The 24,889-nt window shown below is 36.7% G+C and overlaps 1 protein-coding gene across 1 annotated transcript in view; it reads right to left on the bottom strand.

The window, feature by feature from the left end:
• LOC129773544 (uncharacterized) overlaps positions 1-22,437 on the bottom strand; it is a 100,661-nt gene extending 78,224 nt beyond the window's left edge. The window contains exons 1-6 of the mRNA XM_055777158.1: positions 21,790-22,437; positions 21,420-21,573; positions 12,336-12,433; positions 12,130-12,258; positions 11,848-12,061; positions 11,249-11,703 (exon numbers count right to left, since the gene is read on the bottom strand). Of these exons, the coding sequence (XP_055633133.1) occupies positions 11,249-11,703; positions 11,848-12,061; positions 12,130-12,258; positions 12,336-12,433; positions 21,420-21,573; positions 21,790-22,437 (1,698 nt within the window). The remainder of the gene's footprint in view (positions 1-11,248; positions 11,704-11,847; positions 12,062-12,129; positions 12,259-12,335; positions 12,434-21,419; positions 21,574-21,789) is intronic.
• Positions 22,438-24,889: the final 2,452 nt, after the last annotated feature.

Raw genomic sequence — 24,889 nt, 5'->3', positions numbered from 1 at the left:
CAAGTCGGGAAGATTCTTCAACAAGTTGAATTTAATCTTGTCCGACCCCGGAGCTGAATTGTTACATGAGAGGAGGGCAATTGAGAATTCTACCATCGAAAAATTCTCATAATCGCATTGGAGCGGAATATCGCGTACGACGCTTTGTGCAGGAACAGAATCGGGACAAACCTTCCTTGCAAATTTGAAAATCCAACGGTCAGAGTATTCCTCGCTTTCATTGGTATGGTTCCAGCCACGCATTCTCCTAGCCGTATTCCAAAGAGTACTCATAGCGGTCTCCCTTGACAAACCATTGACGAACTTCCGCCAATATCCACGCTTTTTTGCTTTAATAAGACCTTTTAGTTTGGCTTCTAGAGCTTGGTACTTTTGAAACCATTCCACTAATCCAGTTTTCCTGAATTTTTTGAAAGCGGATGATTTTTCAAGGTAGACCTTTGAACATTCCTTGTCCCACCAAAGTGATGGAGGACGACGTTGGAAAGTGGTAGCAGGAACACGTTTCTTTTGAGCTTGAAGTGCGCTATCGTAAATCAAACTTGATATAAAATTATACTCTTCAAGGGGAGGAAGTTCATGCATCGAAATGATTGCTTCAGATATTAATTCTGCAAATTTTCTCCAGTCAATATTCTTCGTGAGGTCATACGCAATATCGACTGACTCACTAGATTTTGATTCATTGGCGATCGATAAAATTATTGGTAGGTGATCACTACCGTGGGGATCTTGGATTACCTTCCATGTGCAATCCAGGGATAATGAAGAAGAGCAGAGAGATATGTCTAGCATGCTTGCCCGTGCAGGAGGGTTGGCTATCCTAGTTGCTTCCCCAGTATTTAAAACTGTCATGTTGAAGTTGTCGCACAGATCATAAATCAACGTGGCACGGTTGTCATCGTAGAGTGACCCCCATGCTGTTCCATGGGAGTTGAAGTCACCTAAGATTAACCGCGGCTCCGGCAATGCCTCGATAATATCAAAGAACTGATGGCGGCCTACCGTAGTCCTGGGAGGAATATATATCGAAGCAATGCAGAGTTCTTTGCCATTGATTTGTATCTGGCAAGCGACAACTTCAATGCCTGTAATCGATGGGATAGTGGCTCTATAGAAGGAGTGACGTTTTTTGATCCCCAATAGTACGCCACCAAACGAGTCGTTACGATCTAGGCGAATAATGTTGAAATCGTGAAAATTCAGCTCGTCGGCTGAACAAAGCCATGTTTCACAGAGAGAAAATACATCACAGTTAGAACTGTGAACTAAAAATTTAAATTGGTCTAGTTTAGGGATGATGCTTCTGCAATTCCACTGTATGACAGTGGTCAAATCCTTGACCTCTTGCGCTGAATTAGGCATCGAGGGAAATGAACGCTGCTAAAAAGCCACATTTTTCTTTCAAAAATGTTCTCACAACCGGAAGCAAACATGTCGTTTTTCTTGCGTGTTTCATATCAGCTCCCATTTGTTACCATTTGAATACGGACATTGAAAATTGCAACGAATGGGAACTCAAACAAAACATGCAAAACTGCCAAACAGACGTCTCCGTGCACTAATTTATGCAGTGATCTATGTATCAAAGTTCTGGAATATATTTTCATCGGGTCCCATAATATTATTTCAATACTAAAAAGAGCACATTCAATACCAAAGCAACACTGCTCAAGTGTTACTGTGATATTGAAATTATAAAATATTGGTATTGAAAAGCTATTTCTCTCCAATTTTGATATAATTCTTTAGTATTTTACTTTTATGTCAGACTTGTCCAAACTAAATTTGGGTATCAAGACTGAGGTATCCTTAAGTATTTCCTCCTGCTCGAGAATATACTTTTGGAAAAATATACATAGTATACATTAGGGTGCCAACGAATGTATGGGAAAAAATCGACCCTTAAATTTCAAATTTTACCCTATACAAAATATTTACCACCTCGAAAAAACACCCTATGCCAAATTTCAGCTCAATCGGACTTAAGGGAGAGTGGCGCAACGTGGTCAAAGTTTGAGTTTTTTGAAAATCGAAAAATCACCCAAGGGGAGAGTAAAGGAAATCGGGGTTTTCAAAAATTTTTTTTTTTATGTCAAATGTCTTATGGTGTCACAAACGTTAAAATTTGGGTTTTTTGAAAAACGAAAAACCACCGAAAATCGAGGTTTTGAAAAAAAAGTTTGGGTGCCAAATGTCTTAAAATTGCATTACTCGTCGAGATTTATAGTTATCTCAACAAAAATATTTTTTTTCAAAAATCAAAATCAAAAACGACCAAGTGCCAAAAAAAACATTTTTTGACAAAAAAATTTTTTCGAGATAGCTGTAAATCTCGACGAGTAATGCAATTTTAAGACATTTGGCATCCAAAAAAAAATTTCGAAACCTCGATTTTCGGTGATTTTTCGTTTTTCAAAATACTCAAATTTAAACGTTTGTGACACCAGTAAATGAAGTTCGAATGAGCTAATATTTTGCATAGAGTATATTATTGTGCAAATCAACATTTTGTAGCAAGTTCCGAATGAAAAATCGAGATAACTATTTCAAGAAACAAAACAAAAGAAAAACAAAACAATTTTAAGACATTTGGCATCAAAATTTTTTTTTCGAAAACCCCGATTTCCTTTACTCTAAAAGTTTTGTTTGAGTTTTTCGATTTTCAAAAAACTCAAACTTTGGCCGCTTTGCGCCACTCTCCCTTAAGTCCGATTGAGCTGATATTTTGCATAGGGTGTTTTTTCGAGGTGGTGAACATTTTTTATGAGGTAACTTTTTGAAACTCAAGATGACCCTTTTCATAGGCACCCTAGTACAGGGTAACTTTGATATAACGTACATTTTACTTTCAAAATTGTACGTTGTATCGAATTGTACGTTATATCGAAGCATGATGAAGAACTCTGAAACGTAGCTTATATTACTTTATTGTGATGCTGTTTGAGTAAGGTTGATGAATAAAATCAATAAAAAGACGAAGTCAGCTTTCCTCATGATGTTTCCCTCCGTTTTGTTGATTGAAGTTTGATTCATTTAGAATCCGGAATCACAAAACAGTTGTATTTCGGTATTGGTTAAAGTTACAACACAAGCGTTAGTATCAAAATACAGATAATGTATTGTTCTTTCAGAAAAGAAATATTCAAAAAAAAATTTTTTTTTGGACTTTGGTAATGTGTACGTTATATCGAGGTAAAATGTACGTTATATCGAGTGACGTTATATCGAGTGTACGTTAAAACGAGGGTACGTTATATCGAAGTTTCCCTGTATACATACTTGCTAAATAAACACTATAGTGCTTATGTATTTTATGAAAAGCCATCCTTTTTTGTTTTCGAAATATGCATCAAATAGGAGAGTTCAGATCATGCGTATTATTAATGCTATTTAGAACTAAAAATCCTTTGAGAGACCATTAAAAACAAATATCCCATTGATATAAACGGGGACCAGATTACTTGGGTTTTATGTTCATATCAATCAAAGTCAATTGAACTCATTGACACTAAGGTCTTCTGAAATTTGAAATGATTTGGAGGGCCTATAACATTTGATGATTATATAAATTCAAAACCAGCATAGCACACGGGCTCTATAAACCTATTTACGTAAGACTATGAACATTGCTAGTTGAAATGGTAGTTCAATTAGTCTCAACTAGGAGGACCTAGAAATTCGGAAGTGTAAGCAAGAATAAAATAACACTGAGTTGAGTGTGAAATAAAAGAATGATCAATCCAAGGTAAACGCAAATTGGATGGAATGAACGATTAATGTAAAAAAACTAAATTGGCCAGGCCAGTGGCAGGGATAGGAAGGGTTAGTGAGGGATATTGTTTATACATTTTGAATATATTTTACATAAAATTGGTAAAACTGAAGCACACATATAAAAAACTGGATAAAACTGGATGATATTTGAAAAAACTGGGAGATTTTAGGGTTTAACTGGTTCGAGTGAAAAAAACTGGAAGAATCCAGTTTAAACTGGAACATTGGCAACCCTGCCGAGAACTATTGCTGCGCACATTGGAAGACTTGAACCTGAAGAACTCTCGTCAGTCAATTCAATGGGGGCTTCGGATGTACTCGTAGTGACACAATTTCAAAGACTACCTGCTATTCAGAGAACCTTGGGTTCTTATACAATTTTATTCTATCCTAAATCTACCCTAAATTTAAATCTAACGTGAAAGAAAGAGAAAACAAGATTAATACGAAAGTGATACAGTGATTGGACATGAGCCGAGAGAAACGGTTCGCTCTTATCGTATAGTGTTTTTTTCTATCTTTCTTTCGATCGTTTACGATATTAAAATTGAATTGCCAAATTATTTCGATTTCTTACACTACCTACTAAGGAACAGTATAGCGTTTTGATGGTGTAAACAATAAGTTATTGGTGCACCGACAGACAAATCCAAGGGCAGCAAACGCTTCAGCAGTATGCTCATTGAACCTCAGTTTGTTATCTAGAACAACTACAAGGTCGCGTATGGATTCAACGCACTTTACTATTTCAGACCCAACTGAAAAACAAATTTGCTCTGTGTGAAAGTTATAGGGATCGAATCGACCGTTTGGTTCAATTAAATAATAGGGCCCATTATTTCCGATAGATAGTTCTTATACCTCTATGTAATTGAGGAATATAATGATCATCTTGGGTGTATTTTTATGGAACATGAATGCTTTATGAACAAACAAAATGACAATTTTTTTTGAAAACCAACGATATTGATTGATGAGACTTTACAGATAATAACCTACTGTTTATGATACACTATGCAATCGTTTGCACGCCCATGCAGCAAAATAATTTTGCCCGATTTCAGGGATAAAAAACAGCGTATGCAACCCTGCATTGTCGCCACTGATTTCTATTTACATATTGTAATAAATTCGCAAACAGATTCTCAACCAGATAGGACGTTTTTTAGAAAGTGAAATAAGAGTGAAAGAAAATAGAAAGGAGAAAAATAGTGAACTTTGGAAAAAAAATCTAGAAAAAGAACACAACGTAGGATACCAAAGAGAAGGATTGTTTGGTAAGCGCCAACACCTACTTATCAATTATTCAGTAATTATTATTTTTATTTTATAGAAGAATATTATAGAAGATTCATCGATTAAGAATATTTATTGGTGTGCTCTATGTTTTTCCTTTAATTAACTCTCCTATTCTCCCGCATACGGTCTCACAGATCGAGAATAAATAATTTTGTTTTGACGAGGCTGAATTGAATGACTATTAAAACAGAATGAGTTTGAAAAAAAATATTTTCTTGAGTTTTTTCATTTAACTATATCTTTTTTAATTTTAACTTAACCTTTTAACCCTTTAAGGTTGTAGCCCGGTGTGACGGGTTCAAAAAATATTTTTTTTGCTTACATTTTTCGGAAGGAAAACATCCTAAAAATATACTCAAAAAACTTCAGACCAAAATTTTAAATATGTTTAAAGTTATAACTAATTTAAGAGAGCGCGCCGTAGTGTGTATGAAAGCGTGTGACGAAACTTTAAACGCGTTTTTCTCAAAACCATGTTTTCGAAATTTCAGGGAAGCACTGACTCAAATCTATTCAACCGATTTGGCTAAAAATTGTACCCATTATTCTAGACACACATATCTAAATACGTAACCTTTAAAACATTTAATTTATCAATTTATCAAAAAAATTGATTTTTTTCACTAGTCCGCCATTTTGTTTTAGTTTTTTTGTATTTTATAAGTTAGTTCATTAAAGTAAAGTCTGCAGAATAATAATCTTATTGAATATTTTATTTCCGATGAATCCGGAAGGCTTTGTGCTTCCCCGAACGAGCTCATCTTCTTTTCGAGGACTCCACTCTGACCTCAAATTTATGTAAAATAAAACAAAAAAAAATGTTTTTTTCTATATTTCAAAACATTAATAAAAAAAAAAAAAAAAAATTATAAAACGATCGCATTTAATTTTCTTGTTGAAAAAAAATATGAAAAAACGTCGAAATTTCGGTCGTCACACCGGTCTACTACCGTAACGAGCTGTGGAAACTAGGCAACGAATCGACTCCAACTTCAGAGAACATAATCCTTACATATTTACATTTGAAAAAAAATTAACTATTGATACAGTTGAAGAAAATGGTGGCCACTGCCCGTTAACCCCAAAATTCACTTTATTGCGCCTTTGGTAATACGGTAACGGTATTGAATTAAAGAGACTTTAAACTCTGAGAGTTCATTCGTCTCTCTTGGTTATACAAAAATCAAAACAATATTTCTAGTGTAGCGATACCGATTATTTCAGCGATTTACAATATTTGGAGTGCCGCGAAAAAACCCGTTTTTTTATACAGAGTTTTAGAGAGAAAATAAAAATTGCAATTTTTTATTAAATACACTATTTATGTTATTGAAAAAACTGCATGATCTTACACAGTAGATCCTACGATAGCACGTTTAAAGTGAAAAACTTTTCAACTTGTTGCATTTTCAACGAATTTGAACAGAATTTTCTGCTGGCGATCTAAAATCGTGGTTTTGTTACATAAAGATGTCTTCCAAATTAATATCGTACATTTTCAGCAGCTAAAAAAAATTGGAGTATTGCCAGATACCTTTAGAAGGTTCTGGCTTAGTAAAATATTGAAATAATATTCCAAGTGCAGCAAAAAGAATATTTTTTTGTTGGTGGCAATATAGTTGCCAACACCCGTTAAAGGGTTAACGGGGCGTTGAAACTAGGCAACGAATCGACTCCAACTTCAGAGAATATAATCGATACATGAGGAATAACACATATCTACCTTTGAAAAAATTCCAATTGTTGAAACAGTTGAAAAAATTGGTTGCCACTGCCCGCTAACCCCAAAAAAACTACCTCGTAAATTCAATTTATTGCGCATTTAGCTATGCTAAAATCAAAAAAATATTCCTAGTGCAGTGATACCGATTATTTCAGCGATTTACAATATTTCTAGTGCAGTGTGAAAACTGTTTTTTTATAAACAGTTTCAAAGAAAAAAAATTAAAATTTGAATTGTTCATCTAATACACCATTTATTATATTGAAAAAACTGCATGATCTTACACAGTGGATTCTAAATAGTACGTCTACAGTGAATAATTTCTCAACTTGTTGCATTTTCAACGAATTTAAGCAGAATTTTCTGCCGATGCACTAGAATCGTGGTTTCGTTACATAAAAATGTCTCCCAAATTAAAATCGTACATTGTTAGCAGCCCAAAAGAATCGGAGTACTGTCCGATACCTTTAGAAGTTTTTGGTTAGGTAAAATAATGAAATAATACACCAAGTGCAGCGAAAAAAAATATGTTTTTTGGTGGCAATATACAGGTCGGACTCGATTATATATGATTCGATCATATACAATTTTGGACTCGGTTATATACAATTTAGAAAAAAAAATTTTTTTTATAGTTCAAATATGACTTATTGCAAGAAAAAATGTAACCTTTCAACGTTAATATGAAATTTATAAAAATTTAAAAAAAATTAAGTTTCATAACTCTGTCATTGTTGAAATTCGAACATATGCGTAGAAGTTTTTTTTTCCATTAAATATTATCATCTATCACCTCCTGAGAGATTCTGGAAAACAATATTTTTTGACGTGGGACTACGTCTAACCGGAGTATATGGAGGTGAAATGAAAACCTAAACACAGAACATGCAGGAAAAATGAAAGATTCCGAATGATTATGACTCGAACATTTCTTTATAGATCGGAAAGATGTTTGCATCAATTGATGGGAAATATTTCTACCGGTCTACGGGTCAACCTTGCGGTTATATCATAGATATAACCTACCCATTTTTTTCATGTGAGAAAGATGTTTTCTGACTTTAAGGGGATGAATCAAAAATTAAATTCTTTTATTTTCAATAAACGAAACAGAATCAAGAATAAAACTTTTTTTTTTGACTCGATTATATACAGGATTCGATTATATACAGTGAAAGAAATCAGAGACTGTATATAATCGAGTCCGCGCTGCAGTTGCCACTGCCCGTAAAAGGGTTAAATAAATACCAATAACTGAAAATACGCAATAGCAATACTACAAAGTCACGCACTGTGACACCGTGTGCAAGTATACGAGTTATGATTTTGCGTGCAAGTAGAGAACGGTTAAAACTTTGTGTTATTGTCTAGTAGTAAATTCATTTTCTAATGATTTTTTGATACAGTCAAGTTTGGTAGACCGCAACCTAACATTTGAATATTTATTTGAATATTTGAATATATAATGCCCAAAAGTTTAGCCACCCCTGCCCTATACCATAGAATTTTTAATAGCCTTAATTTATACTATATAATGAACCATACGTTGATTCATATATTGACAGTGTTGTCTTTCAATAAGAACATAGGGGAGCAGAGGGTAAGGCGAATAAGTGAAGAACTTCAATTGTATCATTGAAAACCTTCCAGAACCAGTTTTCTAGAACAAAAATATTTGAAGCAGTTAAATATACTGTTCTTCTATTTCACAAAAAAAAATCCACAAAAAAACCTGTTCGATGTTCTCAATTGAATAAGAAACGACCGAAAGGTAAAACATTCTTTGAAGTGAAGGTGAAACAGACCGCAGGCGTAGAATTTTATCGCTTGCGAGATAAAACATTTTATTTTTTCTATCCGTAATCCGACTTATGATTTGTTCAGTATCAAGTTTAAAATTACATAATATATTTCGTTCTACAACTTATTGCAGTTATCCACTAAAAATTAGTTTCTTGTTTATGGCACAAATTCAGTATCACTACCAAAACAATGTTTGATTCATTCAAATCATTTTTCCTTGCCTTTTGAAAAAAAGGGAACAAATAAGTGCAGTAAGAATGCCTCCATGTAAGAATGCCTCCATGTCTGTCAAGAGCACAGTAATTTCTTGAAAGTTTTACGATGAGTGCTAGTGAATGGAAGTTGCGTGCATCCGTGGCCGAGTGGTTAGCGTCTCACATTATCATGCCGGGTGTTCGGGTTCGATTCCCGTTCTGGCCGGGGGATTTTTCGTCAGAGATATTTCCTCCGACTTGCACTGTGGTCACGCGTATTCTAGAGCTTGCCCCTCGGAATACATTCAAGGCGTGTTATTTGGCTTAAGAAATCTCAAATAAGTATTAATAAATGACGCTAGTTAATACATACGTTGAGACGGCAAAAGTTCCACAGGGAACGTTAACGCCATTCAAGAAGAAGAAGAAGCTAGTGAATGGATCGCATTATACATTTTATATTGAATTCGATACCCGTCCACGGCGGTCAAAAATAATACCAAAAATTTCATAACCGTTTCCTTGGCCAGCACCATCATGATCATCATCAACATCAGATCGTAAGACAGAGGGCGTCGGTAGAATTAACAATAGGCAATTTTCCAAACAACTTCTTATCTCCGGGGTCGACACCCACACCCAACTCTACCACCCAGCATCCCAGCGAAATCCTCCTTCATCAAACTGTCAAAACGAAAAAAGAGGGAAATGCTTTTCCTCGAGATTATTATTTCGCATTTTTTTCGGTATAAATTTCTCCAAGGAATTGCAAGTAACACGGACAGGCCCAACGGCGAGCGGTGCTTTCGCTACCCGAAAGTAGCCCTCCTCCACGCTCCCGCTGTCTTCTTTTCCAGCCTGACGGGTAAATCGAAAAAGTTAGCGAGACGGGACAGCACCGGGAGGGGTTGAAGGCAACCATCATCATAGCTCTGCTGATCCAAGAGAGCACAAACCGGGGGTTGCGATGCAGGATGGAATGAGTAACGTCTTGGAGCGCACATACTGTTAAGAAGTGTATAAGAAGATCCTTTCTCCTGATGGTAGCCAGCCGAGCAGCCAGCCCCGATCCGATATGAAGTCCTGCCCTATGTATTTAAGGGATCTAGATTGGGACGAAAACTGAGACGGGTTGCTGCTGCCAAGTATATACTTATTAAATATAGGATCCTAATGTTGGGTGGTATCCAGCTCGAAGGGGGCTATACCAAATGAGCTGCCCATTCCACCCGAGTCCATCAGGGTTGGGTTCATTTTCTGACTCGCTACTCTCTGTGCAATGCCTATTCATGCTAACGGAGGAACGAAACGGAGTGCTCGGTGGATGCTAGAGCTACACACAGAGAGTCTTCCCATTCCACCCGGATTCACTGGGCGGATGGTGCTCGGTGTTTATGTATAGGGGTACCAAGGAGAATGCCTTCTTCAGAGGGAATGTTTCTTCCTTTCGAGCGGAGCAGCAGGCATCGGAGAGTACACCGGCGAGGAAGAAACAACCACCCGCTCTTCGGTCCCACCTCTGCAGTGGTTTGAGTAAATTGAATGGCTACTGCACCCGGAATGGGGAACACATGGAACGCCTTGGGAGGTGGTAACTATGTACGAAGAATAACATCAGCCCAATCATTCCAACAGCATCTTCTGTCTTCACCCAAAATTGGCATCAAATTGGCCAAGGCACTAGGCACAGGATGCATAATCTCTCGGCCAGTGCATTATATATGTTTTTCGAAGCGAACATGTATGCATTTCAAGATAATGATTATATTAAGCATTGCTAAATGAGTTCTGAATCAGCCTGTATGACACTGTAATTTTCAGATTGTAGATTACTTCGTAGTAGTAACATTCGCCATGGTAGAAAAAAAACCATCTTATAGGTGGAAAAAAATCCTCTGTGAACCCCCTCCGGTGAAATAATTCATTATCGGGACAACCATTACTCACGAAGACACCGAAACCATTTAACATTAATGGGGTGTTAGCTCGCGCCACGGAAGGGGTACACGAGCACGTGTCAAAACGGCGCACCCTTTACCCTTATTTACCTGTGAGTCAGTTCCGCGCTACTGCCACACAATCACTCTGTCATTCCGTCCCATCCCTAGCGGGACCAAATCCCACCCTTTCTTCCGCAACCGTCGAACCGAACCGAACCGACATTGCAATCGTCAAACTAATTCCATTAGTCGCGCTTCAGGAGGATACTTTTAGCATCGTGCTTCTCGGACTTGATGTTTATTTCGAAGAACGATGAATGGGTTACCACAACAAGTAAACAAATATTAGATGGGATAATTCTAACGACGTGTGGTGGAGTAATATAACTAGCCCTCATTAAATCGTTCTATCCACTATTAACCCACGGCGAAGGACAGCGTTGTAATTCATAAGCGTTTAATGGTGTCAAAAATATGTTCATTAAATTAGATCAATTTTTTTTTAAACTTACCATATTCAATGCGTCGTCATCAGTCACTCCCATGCTCCTCGTTAGCTCCAAATACGTGGATGTAATCGGCCTTGAATCATTTTGTTCTGCCTCACTATCACTAACATCATTATCACTAACAACATTAACATCTTCAAGAATGTTGTTCAGTCTCATGTTTTCACTTGTATCAAAACACTCACTCAATTCTTTTTCTGGACATACTTTTTCTTCTGATTTATCATTACTCGGAAGCATCTCTTCACTATCTTTCCCGGCTTTTGCTTCACTGTTTTGTACTTTAGTAGAGAAGGCACTTTCTGCGGCAGTAACGTTTTCAGACACTTTAGGAGAATTGCATCCAGTTGCTTCATCGGATTCTGGTGCGTCGGTAAGATCCACAAACACCCCCTTCTTCCGGCATGCGTCCTCATTCACACTATCAATATTCTCATCACATATTTTACGAACTTGACCTGAATTGTCGTAAAAAGTTTTTAATAACTTGTAATATGTTGAGGTATCATTTTTCGACACCCCTTTTTGCTCTTTATAGTAATCGATATATTTGGAATAATTCTCGTCTCTATTTAAACTATCAAAACGTGAACTAACACTACTTGCACTGCGGGAAGGGGGAGGAGGTGAGCATACCGCCTGACCGCCAAGGCAATCAAATGACTCATCGGTCTTCGAAGTTTGCGAACTACTAACCACCATAGATTCGTCCAATTTGAGAGGTGACAGTGGTCGCAGAGCCCTAGAGCACTGACCGCACAGTGAAAGAAACTTCGTAACCGCCTCCCGCGGCAGAAATGCGTATGTTTCTGTAATCTACAAAAGAAAAGAACTGCCGATGAGACAATCTGTATACAATGAGGAAGAACCTATCAACCCATTACCGTTCTGTAGGTTCGCTTCTGACCAGCATGTCTGCTCGAACGGCTTCCCAGCGAAACGTGCACACCGTAAATGATGTTGAAGAAATTCTCCACAATGGCCACCTTCTTGTATGGTTGGGTATCGGATTCCTGTGAATTGAGCCGTAATTGTTACAGTTCGACTACTGTCGGAGCTGTAGGAAGGGAAGGTGTTTTTGTTGACCTACCGTAGAGTTCGGTGCGTACAGCATGCAACCGTCGTTCTCTTCCTGATTTCGGAACACGAAAATGTCCTGGAAGTTCGGTGGTTTGGTTGTGGTAAATCCTGTTAAGCGAAAGAAATATGTTATATACTTAGGAAGAATTATTAGGTGACCTCAATTATCATTAGCGTTAGATTAACCCATTAACGACCAAGCTGTAAAAATTATTTTTTTGACGAAAGCCATTGTTGTATTTTAGATAATTAACGCTAAAGGAACTGCAATGTTCAAGAATTATTTTTTTCCCATCTTCCATTTTCCGGGAAATAACTGTTCGAAAAATCGAACATTGGCCAAAACCCACACTTTTTTTTGCAAGTACAAACATACTGCGAACTAAAAGTGAAGTGACTTTTTATATATCGTATATTAGCAAATATACGATATTCATAAATGCATCAATTTTGGATTCCCGGAAGAACAAGAACAGGAGAATGGAGGTCTCTAAGTATAAATCCAAATTAATCCACCTAAGGTGAGATGTGGCATTTCTTATTTCATGTAATTTTAACTTATTACTGACAGGCTTTTTCTTTCAAACGAAAGCATATGCTGTTATTTTTATTGTTAACTGTGGAGAAATGTCAATGTTTAAAAACTAGTCTCTGCAATTATCCATTTCCAATCGAACATTTTCCAAAACCTGCAAAGTACCAGAGTACTGCTAATAAACAATGGCATAGAGGATTGGGAGGTTATTATTCGGTCCGGCGGAAGAATATTCACACAAACAATCTCATTAGAATCCTCGTTACACGTACTGATCATTTCCTCCAGCTCCCCCACAAAATAAATTCTACGGGCCGCCATAACCTAAGGTTGTTACGGACAAAAAATCATACAGATTTTCAATCATATTTGCTAAATTAATCGATGTTTGCAAACATTCACAACTGAAAATGCAAGAATGAATGAAAAACCTTCCGTCTTCTAAAGAAAACAAATCAAAATGCGCAGCGAAGGTTAGATGTGTTGATGTTGATTCAGCAGAAAAAAAATGTTCGTTATGGCCAACGTTGGATTTTTCGAAGACTCAATTTCCCCGGCTGTTATTTTTCTGATGCGGGTCAATCGAATGATTTTCACTCTATATCACAATGTATGTTCTTTTATCAAAGCTATACTGTAGAAAACTTCACATATTTTTGTATTTTAGTGGGGTTTTTAATTGAAATTGAAAACACCTTCCAAACATACTTGCTTTAAATCGAATTCATTATCCAATAAGTTACTCAAAATTGAATGAAATCGATATAAGTGGTAGCTAATAAATTAAGCTATCTTTTGGTGCAAAAACATTACCATATGGTTCCTGTCCAAAGACATGAAAAATTATCAAAGTTGCTGTTCGATTTTTCGAACACTTGGCCTAAAATGGGTTAAGTTTTAGAAAATTCAAAGAGAGTTGTCCCACATTAAGAGCTAATTCAAACGGTCGCATGCTTTGAAAATACGAGTATGCAATCAATATTCAACACTACTCTGATATGAAACCCCTGTAGTTTGCTCAGGACTCCGTTTTATCTTGATATTCGAATGCTAATAAGGAGACAAACGATATTTATACAGTAAAATATTTTCCGCGAAAGCATATTCCACAAAAAAATGGAAGATCAATCCTCATTGAAATTAACGTTAATGCAATACACGGCTTTATTTCGCATTGTAATTTTATAGATCTCCCGGAGTTTGCTGGTGAGTTTTTTTATTTGGGTTTGTAGTCTTTTATTGCGTTATCCGCTATTTTCGAGCTCTACGCGACTTTCAAGCGATTTAAATCAAAATAGGATGTTTAATGAGTGCTTTCGTACTCCCGTGGCCGAGTGGTTATGGACTGTGTGTGTAATACCCGATTGCAACATTTACCCGAATGAAGAAGTAAAAATTTATAAAAATCAGATTTTGACTTTTTGTCAAATCCCTGATCAACACAACACGAGAAAACAGAAAAAATGGAAAATAGTAATGAGTAAATAGTAAAAATGATACGGGAGACTTCACTGTTTCGTTTATATAAATTAGTGAAAGCGCAATTAATATGCCTCCTTTCCATTTCGTACTGCTCCCTAAGGCTATGAGACCATTTCTACAATGCCTTTGGAACATGTTTTTCCGAAAGTTTGGCTGGTAATTTGAACATAAATTTTGAAGTGCTATGGAAATGAAATTTAATAATTCATACATTCTTTTCGTAAACTGTTGTTTCGCGTTTTCATTTGGCTTCTTCGGCAAATGAACATCTCTTCCAAGTGGTGTTCAACTGATTTTCATTCATTATCAGGAATATTAACAAAAATTGTAATACTTTTTGAATATGTTTTTCTTTTTTATTAGGGTTTTTAAACATTCGTGTAAATGTTCTATCCAGATAAATGGTATTCGAGTGACCGTGTCTCTTGTAAATGCTCTAAAATCTCGCAGTGTTATTCTTTTTTATATCCGATTGAGCTGAAAATATCGTTCATTATGTTGCATTAAAATTTATTTATTTTTTTTGGGCGGATATTAAACTGTAAGAAAGTTAATCACTCCAGTTTTCAGAAGTACCAATTCTGCTTGCGTACTTTGTGGGCTACCATAAACTTCCGCTTGTGTGAATTACATCCATTGAGAAAAAAATAATATTCTTTTTTTTTCACTATAGGGAACGTGTCAGAAAAGTTTTGTCGAATTTATCGTTGAAATAAATTATTCTATAGTTTCTTTGGGTCCTGCTTGCGATTGACAGCTTTTGTTTATGTGTATGAGCTACGTGAATCAATTGAATGGAAGTTTATAATCGGGTTTGAAACATCTTCATTTATAGAAAATCAATAATTTATTAAATACAAAAACAAAATAAGATCACTTTTTCTTTTCATACTTTTTTTCATTTCATATTCAAACGAATGTGATCAAACGCATATCGGGAATAAATATTGAAATACACAATAAAAAAACAGTAGACTTATTACATTTATCGTTACATTAGTGTAAATGTTGTCGGGTAGCTTTCACACCTTGCCACTCAGAATATATTTAAATCGGAATAATTGGCATAGAAATCTCAACAAAATACTAATAAAAATTACGCAGGTAACACTACATTAAGACGTCGAAGAGTCTCCAGGAACATTAGTACCATTGAAAACGGTGTTAAATGTTTGTCAATTACATTGTTTTTAATTATTTCACTTAGAATCCCTACATGTTGTATATTCAGCACACCCTCTGACGTTTCCATTCAAAAGATATGTTTTGTAAATTTTCCGATGCTCTTTCCACAATTGTCATTTCTTACATTTGGAGTCACCGTTAAGCTTAAGTAACGTTTCTGTCAAAACAAACAACAAGACAGAACCGATCAGCAAACTGGAAACAGTCCATGTAAAATTTCGCTAAAATTCGAATTCTTTAGTGAGCCTAATTCATCTTAGATCATTGTTCAGAGTGTGGTCTTGTTCCTTATAGATGCTCAAAACTTTAGTTTTGATATTTCAAATCCATTCGGGGTAAAACCGAAACCTCAAGCCAGGGTAAAACCGTCACCCGGTTTGTTTCTCACTGACAGGAAAAAAGCGTCCTATTTTTTTAGATGCCTCGTGTTTGTGTTCTTGAAGACAAAAGGGCAAAGCTAGATTGATATTCAGCTGAAAACAGCCAGAACCAACGTTGAGAAGGGCATGTCAACAAAAAATCACCCACATATCCGGTAGGTGCTCACCCAAACTGGGATCAAAACTATTTACTCCGGAAGGAGGTGAAGTTTGTCCGACACCTGCCCGATCTTGAAAATCGTTTCTATGAGATCTTCATTACCGATATCCGTCGTCTGGCGTTTGAACTGGCAAAGACAACGTCCGACAATCTTCCAATAAGAAAAATATAATTGCTGGCTGAAATATCCGGACCGGAATGCGAACCATTCGCTCCGCAAACGTGGGACTACATCAGCAGCGAGTTCTATGGGGTTCAATATGCCAACGATGGACAACTTTTGTCTGCAGTCGAAATACATGAATTTGTTTGGTTTTTTATCATTCAAAATCTTTGTAATCCAATTACATATCATTTGCAACCATTTCCCCTATCTCCTATCTATTAAGGAGGAATTCTGGTATAGAAATTTAGAAAATTCTCATCGTTTACCATTATAGCCATTTCAGTAATGTAGCATCTAATCAAGTACGACCTTGACTCAAAACATCAAACGCGTTTCTTCTCGAAACCAGTTTTTCAAGCTGGCGCACACGATATCTCAAACTCTATTGAACCGAGTTATTTTAAATTTGAGGTGAATAAATTTTTATACATCTTTCTATCGCATGAACCCATAAAAAATATATTTTTTTAAATATTACTATTTTTAAAAAATTCAAATACACTCAGGTTTTTTTACGTGGTGTTTTTTACGCGGATTTTTCAATTAACGCGGTTTTTGTTTTACGCAGTAAAAAAAACCATAGCAATATCACATCTCTCTCTCAGCTAACATTTCTCCCTCATGCTCGCTCAGAGCATATTACAGTAATTAGTGCTTGTGACGGAACTTAGTGCCGCACCCTATTACGGTTCTTACGTGAATTTCAGGTGGCATGGTTTTTGTATGCGTATTTTCCGATTAACGTGTTTTTACTCGGGTTTTCGAACTAACGCGGTTTTTTTTACACGGATTTTCCAACTAACGCGGTTTTTTGTTAAGAGATACGAGGTCTGTATCGCGACTTTCGAATTTACGCGGGTTACGTATATGCGATTCTAGAGTACTCATGTCTCTAACTTATGCTGACAAGTACGGCAATTTTGAATGTTCAGTTAATTTTTGACATATGCTTTTCTTACACGTGTTTTCGTTCATCTTCAATTTTTGCCCATTGCAAAAATGGATCAAGGTATCTGTATCAAATTTTGTGTGAAAAAACAAAATTAAGTGAGCGAACACATACCGAATGTTGATTGTGACATCTGGTGAACCTATCTTGGAGCGAAACAATGTTTATAGGAGTTCGAAAAAATGTTTTCGGAGGGTCGAAAAGATGTAAACGGCGCAAAGCGTGTCGGAAGCCCGAGCACGTCAAACCCTGAAATCAAATATAAGTAATTCGTGGGTATACAAAAAACGTGAGACTTTTAGAACAGCTCTTGTAGATAGAGTGGTCCACTCTATCCCATTCCATTGAGCATTTCCATAGCCTTAGCCGATTTTGCTTCAGTACTACGAAGGGATTTCTCTAAAGATATACAATAGGCAAAAATCGAAGATGAACCGAATCACGTGAGAGAAAAGCAGTTGTCAAAAATTAACTGAGCATTCAAAATAACCGTACTTGTCAGCATAAGTGAGAGACATGAGTACCAACATAATGCCACAAAAAATCTAGAATCGAACATACGTAACCCGCGTAAATTCGAAAGTCGCGATACTTTTTGAAAAGACATCGTACGTATCCCCCGCTTGAATAAACCTAGGTGTAGCCATAAAAAACGTTTCAAAAATCAATGGTGGTGAACCCATCTATCGTCAATCGTAGCAACCATGTTGTAAACAGAGACATTTATTTTGACAGCCTTTACTGTTGATTTGCAGCAGCTATGGTAAAATAGTCAAGCAACTACGCTCAATGCTTTGTTCGTACTCTGGGGAATTTGGACATCGTGAAGCACTTCGTGTCCACCGGATATATCCAATCCGGCATTTACAACATTCTTACCCTTCTGGAGAAAGACGAGAATGTCGAACGGAAACCTGTGCAGCAGAACCTGAAGAGGAAGACCTAGAGCAATGCCTCATCATTCCGCACCTTTGGCCAGTCGGAGCAACTGATCGAACGATGAAGAAGTACCTGGCAAACATGGACATTTGCGGAAACGTCAGTCGAGGCCGCCCGTGTCTGAGCACCAGGCATTCGCCCAGAATGAGCGGATGAAAGTGCAGGTGAAATATACAGTGTCGGACAAAACATTAAGCAAACTGCTCTAGCAAAAAAAGAAAGTGACAAAACTTTGAGAAAAAATAATCCATTCCATCAATCCATTTATAATAGTTTATTTGTATTGTTCGGATAAATTTATAACATCTGCAGTTAAAACAATAGTCATTCATAAAAAATGCTTTTTAAGCATATTTAACTACTAAAATGACACGACAAAATTTAGGACCAATTCCTCGTTTCGGTTGTTTCGAGTGTTGTTTCGACAGAGTTTTGAAGAAAATTGATTGTTTATCGATTATTTTTGTGTTTTTCAGATCCTGGTAAGTATTTATCATGTAAACAAGTAGTATGTAAGGTTTTAATTCTCGAATTCTAGTTGCAGTCAACGAAAAATGTCCAAGGCAGGCAACTGCCAACGCGAATTAGCAGAGTACTCGGAACGATCCAAAACCTTCGTATTTATTGTCCTCCACGACCGCAAAAAAATCCGAAACGATTGGACGTCCAAGCAAAATGACCACGAAGGATGACTCTGCCATAAAGCGAGCCTCCAAGAAAGATCCCTTCAAGGCCTCGAAAAAGATCCGGGACGAAATAAACCAGCTGATCGCCGATGCTGACATTCGTTCATCGTAATTACTAGCGATCCAAGGATAAATCAGATACATCGAAATGAAATTCGATTAAGAGATTCTATCTAGGTTCACTTACAATTGCTTCAAGGACATAACCATGTGACCATGTGAAGGAGCTGGCGCTTTTCAATCTTTGGCAAATCATTAAATGGTCTAAGGCTTTGTGCTCAAATTACGTAACGCATCAGAGAGAGATGAGTCTAGATCGCGTTACATTCTGTGTTTCAACTATACGATTTGTTGATTAGGAGGGGCGGGGTATAGGAGTTCCCAAAATCCGTATAGTTTGTGTACGACGCTTAAAGAAATACACTGTTTGGAACTACATAAAAAGCAAATTCACCGCGGGAAAATTGAGAAAAAAAAACTCTAAATGTAGCATGACCGGTTATTATGAACTTTCGAAATGTAAACGAGCATATCATGTTATCGCCTTTGCACAATTGACTTTATGACTTTTTCTACAAATGGTATGCAGTTATTTCCTTGTTATTTTTATTAAATTGTATTTCGTTTATTTTGCGTTTGGATAATTTATAAATGCTCCAATATTAAAATTGTGAACTAGTCATATCGTGCACTAGAAAATGAATAGCCTCTAGTCATGTCATGTTTTCTCGTCTCAAAATATTGACTCGAGATATTGCAAAATCCAAATATACACTTTCTTTCATTCTATATCATCACTACATGCTATATTACGGTTCCCGAAGCCCAAACAGCAAAATATATAAGATGTTCAAGTATGACTTTTTTTATTGAAAGGAAAATTCATTTAAAATATAAAATTTACAGCTTGGTTTAAATTCAAGATAATACACGGAATCCCCGTTAGTAGAAGTCTGGTTGTTTGAAGCGATCCAGTTACCAAACTAATTTCGATATCTTCATAAGATCGGAGCCACTCTTCAGAAAAGGCCAACCCATGGACCAGAACGAATAGTAATCTGATAAAGCAATGTCTGGGGAATACCGCGCTTGAGGTATAGCCATCTAGTTTACTAGTTTATCTAGGTAATTTCGACAGATCCATGTACATGTGGTTGACGTTGCCATGCTGTAAATTTATCTTGTCATGTCTATTCTCTCATTTCGGTTTTTTTATTATCCAAGTCAAAATCATTGAAACCACTTTTAACAAATGTATGCCGATTTAGTTTACTCTTTGAAAGCTTCGACAAACAAACGAAGACTATAAGCTGCACTTTTCTCTAGAAAAATAATGCAATAAAACTTCCGCAAATGGAGTTTTCCTATACAGAACACGACATTTTAGATGCGATAAAAATACTGGCTTGCACTTCAATCAAACGTTCAAAAACTTATATTTCCAACTTTAACACAATGCCAACAGTACGACATTCGTCACATAAATCAATAAAGTCACACTTGTAGAAGAACTGGTACAAATTCGGTACCCCGTGGGTAATTTGGTACCCACCCGGATCTCCGGCGGTAATGAGCGCACTCTGGTGGTGAATAAAAAAAAAGTTCTAGTAATGTAGTAACAAACGTCAGATGCCAAAAACCCAAAATATCTGTGAAATAAAAAAAATAAAGTTTTGTTGTTTTTGAAATCTATAAAATTTTTCATGTGCGTCTTTTGAAAAATCATTAAAAATCGAATAGTGAGCCGATTTTAAATATTAAAGCTGATTTGGATCAAGAAATTGATGTTCTTGAATGAATTCGAGTAAGTGTATCGAGGTTTTAATCACAAATTTCATAAATTTCATTCCAAAGTGAAAATTCGGTATGCGGATTATTTGGCACTCCAATGTAAACATAGTGTTGATGATACACTATGCTAAGTATTGCATGCCCATGTAGCAAAATTTTACTTTACTTTACTTTTTAGTTAAAAATAAATCGAGATTAAATGTGTTCACTTTTTCTTGAAGAAATCGTTTTTTTTTGTTCCTCTTTGTTTTGTAAAATTGCATGCATTTTCATCAAAGTTGAGTTAATTTACGTAAGATAGTGTACTTCACTTCTATTTTGTATGAAAATGTCAAAAAATACATTTTTCAGTGATTTCAGGACGATTCTTTTAATTTGAAAAAAAATAAAAAATGGGGTGCCAAATTTATACCCAGGCATCTCGGGTACTCGAATTAGAGTTGTTTCACTTCTATGCTCAAAGCTCCGAGCCAAATCAAGATTTTTGAAATCGGTTTGGGGGGAAATGTCCGCAATAGATCCCTTCATAGACTGACGTAATATGAAGAAATTCCGAGCATTGGCCAAGAACTAAGTCCAAAAAAACAAAATGGGGTACCGAATTTGTACCAGTTCCTCCACACTTGTATATTTAATCGATTGTATCAAAAAAAATCGGAATTGTAGTCTAATACTCTGCTAGCAACTGGAATGATAGAAAAACTATACAGAGTGTTTCAACTCAATTCTATATCACATCCTCTGTGTTAGAAAAAAAACTACTCCCGTACAGTCGTGTACTCGAGTAACTAATGTTGTTAGTTCGAAAACATTTTAATTACCTTTAGTCTTGACCCAGAATCGAAACTTGGAGCTGTCTGGGTTGTTCATTTCGAGCCCCCTGAGGGCCCTAGCAATTCTCGCTTGTTTCTTCAGCGTGATTGTCTTCGTCTTCGCGCGATCACCATACGTTCGTATCACCCACGGCTGGAAAATCTGGGAGGCATGACAAGAAACGAAAAATCAACAAAACACACAATTTCACTTTTTTATCCACCCAAACAACGGTATGTGCAGGAACAAGCGAGAAGAGCTGCTGCACTTCGTACATAATAATAATGCTGACAATAAAAGCTACGGGCAGACGGTGCAAAAAAACACGCAAAAGCAAACCTGAAAAGCACTTGAACTGAATAATAAAAGTCTATTTACTTGAAACATCTGATCACGTGTGTAGTCGTATTTTGGTCGCTTCCGTCTAGGCGAACCCAGCTCTTCCTCATCCCTCTTCGGGGCCGACCTGTTGTTGTTGTCCTGTGGTCGACTGCCACACGATGAGGATTCATTCAAATCAGCTGATTTCACCAAACCAAACGATTTTTCACTTTCCTTCTGCACACACAGTTCTTCCACACTACCACCCCCAACGAACGAGTTTTCCTCGCCCACATCACCCTCCGTTAGTGCCGTAGATGGACTTCGTTTGGCGTTCGGCACCAGCGACAACAACGATGCCGACGAGGATGATGAACAGGAAGAAAAAGACGATTCTTTGCGCTTTCGTTTGTTGCGCTGAGGCTGCTGATGTCGGTGAAAGTTTGGTTGTAAAGTGAAATTTTCCAACACATTTCCACCGAACAACGCCGACGACGATGACGACGAGAATGAATCAGGTTGTACTTTATCCGTGTGAGTGAATGTTTCGGCTGCCAACACTTTTCGCAACGTCGAATCCGTACTGTTCGCGCCAAAAACATTCGCACGACCGTCGGACTCCATTTGATTTTCGCGAACGGTTCCGCCCGCGACCAACGCGCTCGAATAACCGAAACTATCGAAAGCACTCATTCGTTCGGCCATTACACTTTCTCACAATTATCAACAAGTAACTCGTAAATGTAACAATGACATAAAATTAAAATTTTGGAAAACCGACAAAAATTATCACAAAACACAACGATACAACGGAAACGTTCTAAACTCTAAAGATACATCTTTCAAACTGACCACTGTCCATCCAAGATGCAGCCACAGCCACAGAAGATTTCCTCCCAATCGAAACCCAAAAACAAAACCTGTTTCCGGCGGAGAAGGATCATTCAGTCAAAATAATAAAGGAAATCAAATTTAAGGAGTCTCAAAAGTCCCTTGTTTTTTTTCACTCTTCCCTTGTTCCGGCATGCACGAAAAATAATAGACGTACCGAAAAATCGCTTTGCTGGTGTTGGATTTTTTCCCCTCCAACGACGACAATGACGACGACGGTTGTGTTGGTGACGCAACGAAAGGACGTTTCCTTCCTCTTTCCTCAAGAGGAGGTCAGACAGGTTTTTCCTACACATCGTAGCACCAGCTGATGTTTTTATCCCGACCGATTGAGGATTCGATACGGAGTGGTGCCTGAAATGTTGAGAATGGTACGTTGACAATTAGTTTACAAATCTACCGAGAGATAGTGAAGAGTTTCCCGATAAGAGCAATAGGGTTTTGTTTACCATTAAATAAAACGCAGAAGTACTGGTCAAAATAATCACCAAATGAACAGACATAAACTTATTCTCCTGTAATCATGACCTTAGACACACGGAATGTTCCATAATATACGAAAAAACAAAATAGTTCTACGTTTTAGATATAGACATATTATATATAGAACGTGAAATTTCAATATGTAACAAATATTTTCGGAATAGGTACTGAGAGTTTCATGTCAATCTCACAGGTTCACAAAGGTTACACAGTGGCGTAGCTATAGGTTCCATGAATAAGGGCATTAGAATTTCCATAAAAACAACCTACCTGTGTTTTGTGCATTGTGGATGAGCTGATTAGTCTCATGTCTGATAGCCTATAACCAGAACTTTCATATGAAATTTGCATTTTTGCATTACATGTTCTAAAATATGGCTCGAACACTTGTGCTGAAGCAGAATCATTCCTACAGTATTTTTTTTATCTACAGTATGAAGTGGAAACAGTATGAACAGTATGAAGGGAAATGTCATAAGAAAGGTTGACTTTACCTTCTAGTTTAATATTTTCATCATTATTTACTAATCTTACAATAGTTCAAACTAAAGGTCGCAGTGGTTCAATGCTCCTACAGAAAAACCTTACCCAAACAACAACACAATAAAGTAATATGAGATATGTTTATGAGTTCTATTTTATGCTTCGATATAAAATAAAATATGCAAAACTCCAAAAAAAAAATATCTCCGCTCCGTCTGAGCTACACTCTGTCCAACTTCTATAAGACCAGGTGATGATCTTGCTGCTTTGTGTCATTGTAAATAAACAATGCTTCAATTTATATTTTAGTGTGTAGGTATTGGTGACTACCATAAACTGCATGATTTTCATAAGTGAGCTAAAACGAATGTTTTCGTGTTTTCAGCTGTCAAGTTTCTATAAGACCAGTTACATTTTCCGTTGTTTTGATCAATCAAATCTGGAAAATGCCGAAGGGAAAAGTCCTCGCGGAGAGAGCAGAAAGACAAATCGGTGCATTTTACCAAGAAAATGTTAGTATCAGAGAAATTTTTCATCGGATTGGACGATCCCATCAAGTAGGGCTCAATTGGGGTTCTGCCAAAACGAACCAAGCGCCATTTTTTTTTCAAAATTGAGTTACTTACACCATTGGATGCAGAACATAATAATCTATCAACTGTAATATAACCATGTCATTCGGACAATTGACAACACCTTCAAACAAAAAATTCTGTGTAGCAGACTGTAAAAAAACGAAATTGCATTCAACCAAAGCGAATCATAAACCCACAATGTGGCATCAGACGATAGTGATCGTTTTCTCCAAGAAGGCAGATCCGAATCTTTAACAGATTTTTCTGTTTCGGAAAGGTCCTGGAATCAGATTTCATTGGGATTTGGTAAGTAAGACAGCCTAAGAGCTGCCATGAAGTGTAAAAGCGCTGATCTGCATTTTTCAAAATTGTGTTCAACCACAACGAACCAAGTGTAATGCATTCATTAATCAATTGTTTTCATTAATTAAGATATTATTTTGTAGAAAACAGCAAAAGTGAGTAAAAATATATACCATTCATGAAATTAGTCAAGAGCCGCTGCAAAATAATAATATGTTATGTCAAGCAGAAACATAATTTTGTTTTTTTTTCATACTTCTAAAGGTTCTGAATAAAAAATTGACGATGTGTGCTTACAGCATGAAAAGTAGTATTATGTTTGACATCATGTTTGTAGCACATGAGCGGTAAAATGATAGATTTGATCCGACGCAGTCAATTAGTGGGAGCCCAAACTTCAAATTGAAATATCTCAAAATAAT

Source organism: Toxorhynchites rutilus, chromosome 3 (assembly GCF_029784135.1).
Source record: "Toxorhynchites rutilus septentrionalis strain SRP chromosome 3, ASM2978413v1, whole genome shotgun sequence".
NCBI lineage: Eukaryota > Metazoa > Arthropoda > Insecta > Diptera > Culicidae > Toxorhynchites > Toxorhynchites rutilus.
The sequence above is the reverse complement of the archived record's forward strand: the minus strand, read 5'-3'. Positions and strand labels throughout refer to the sequence as shown.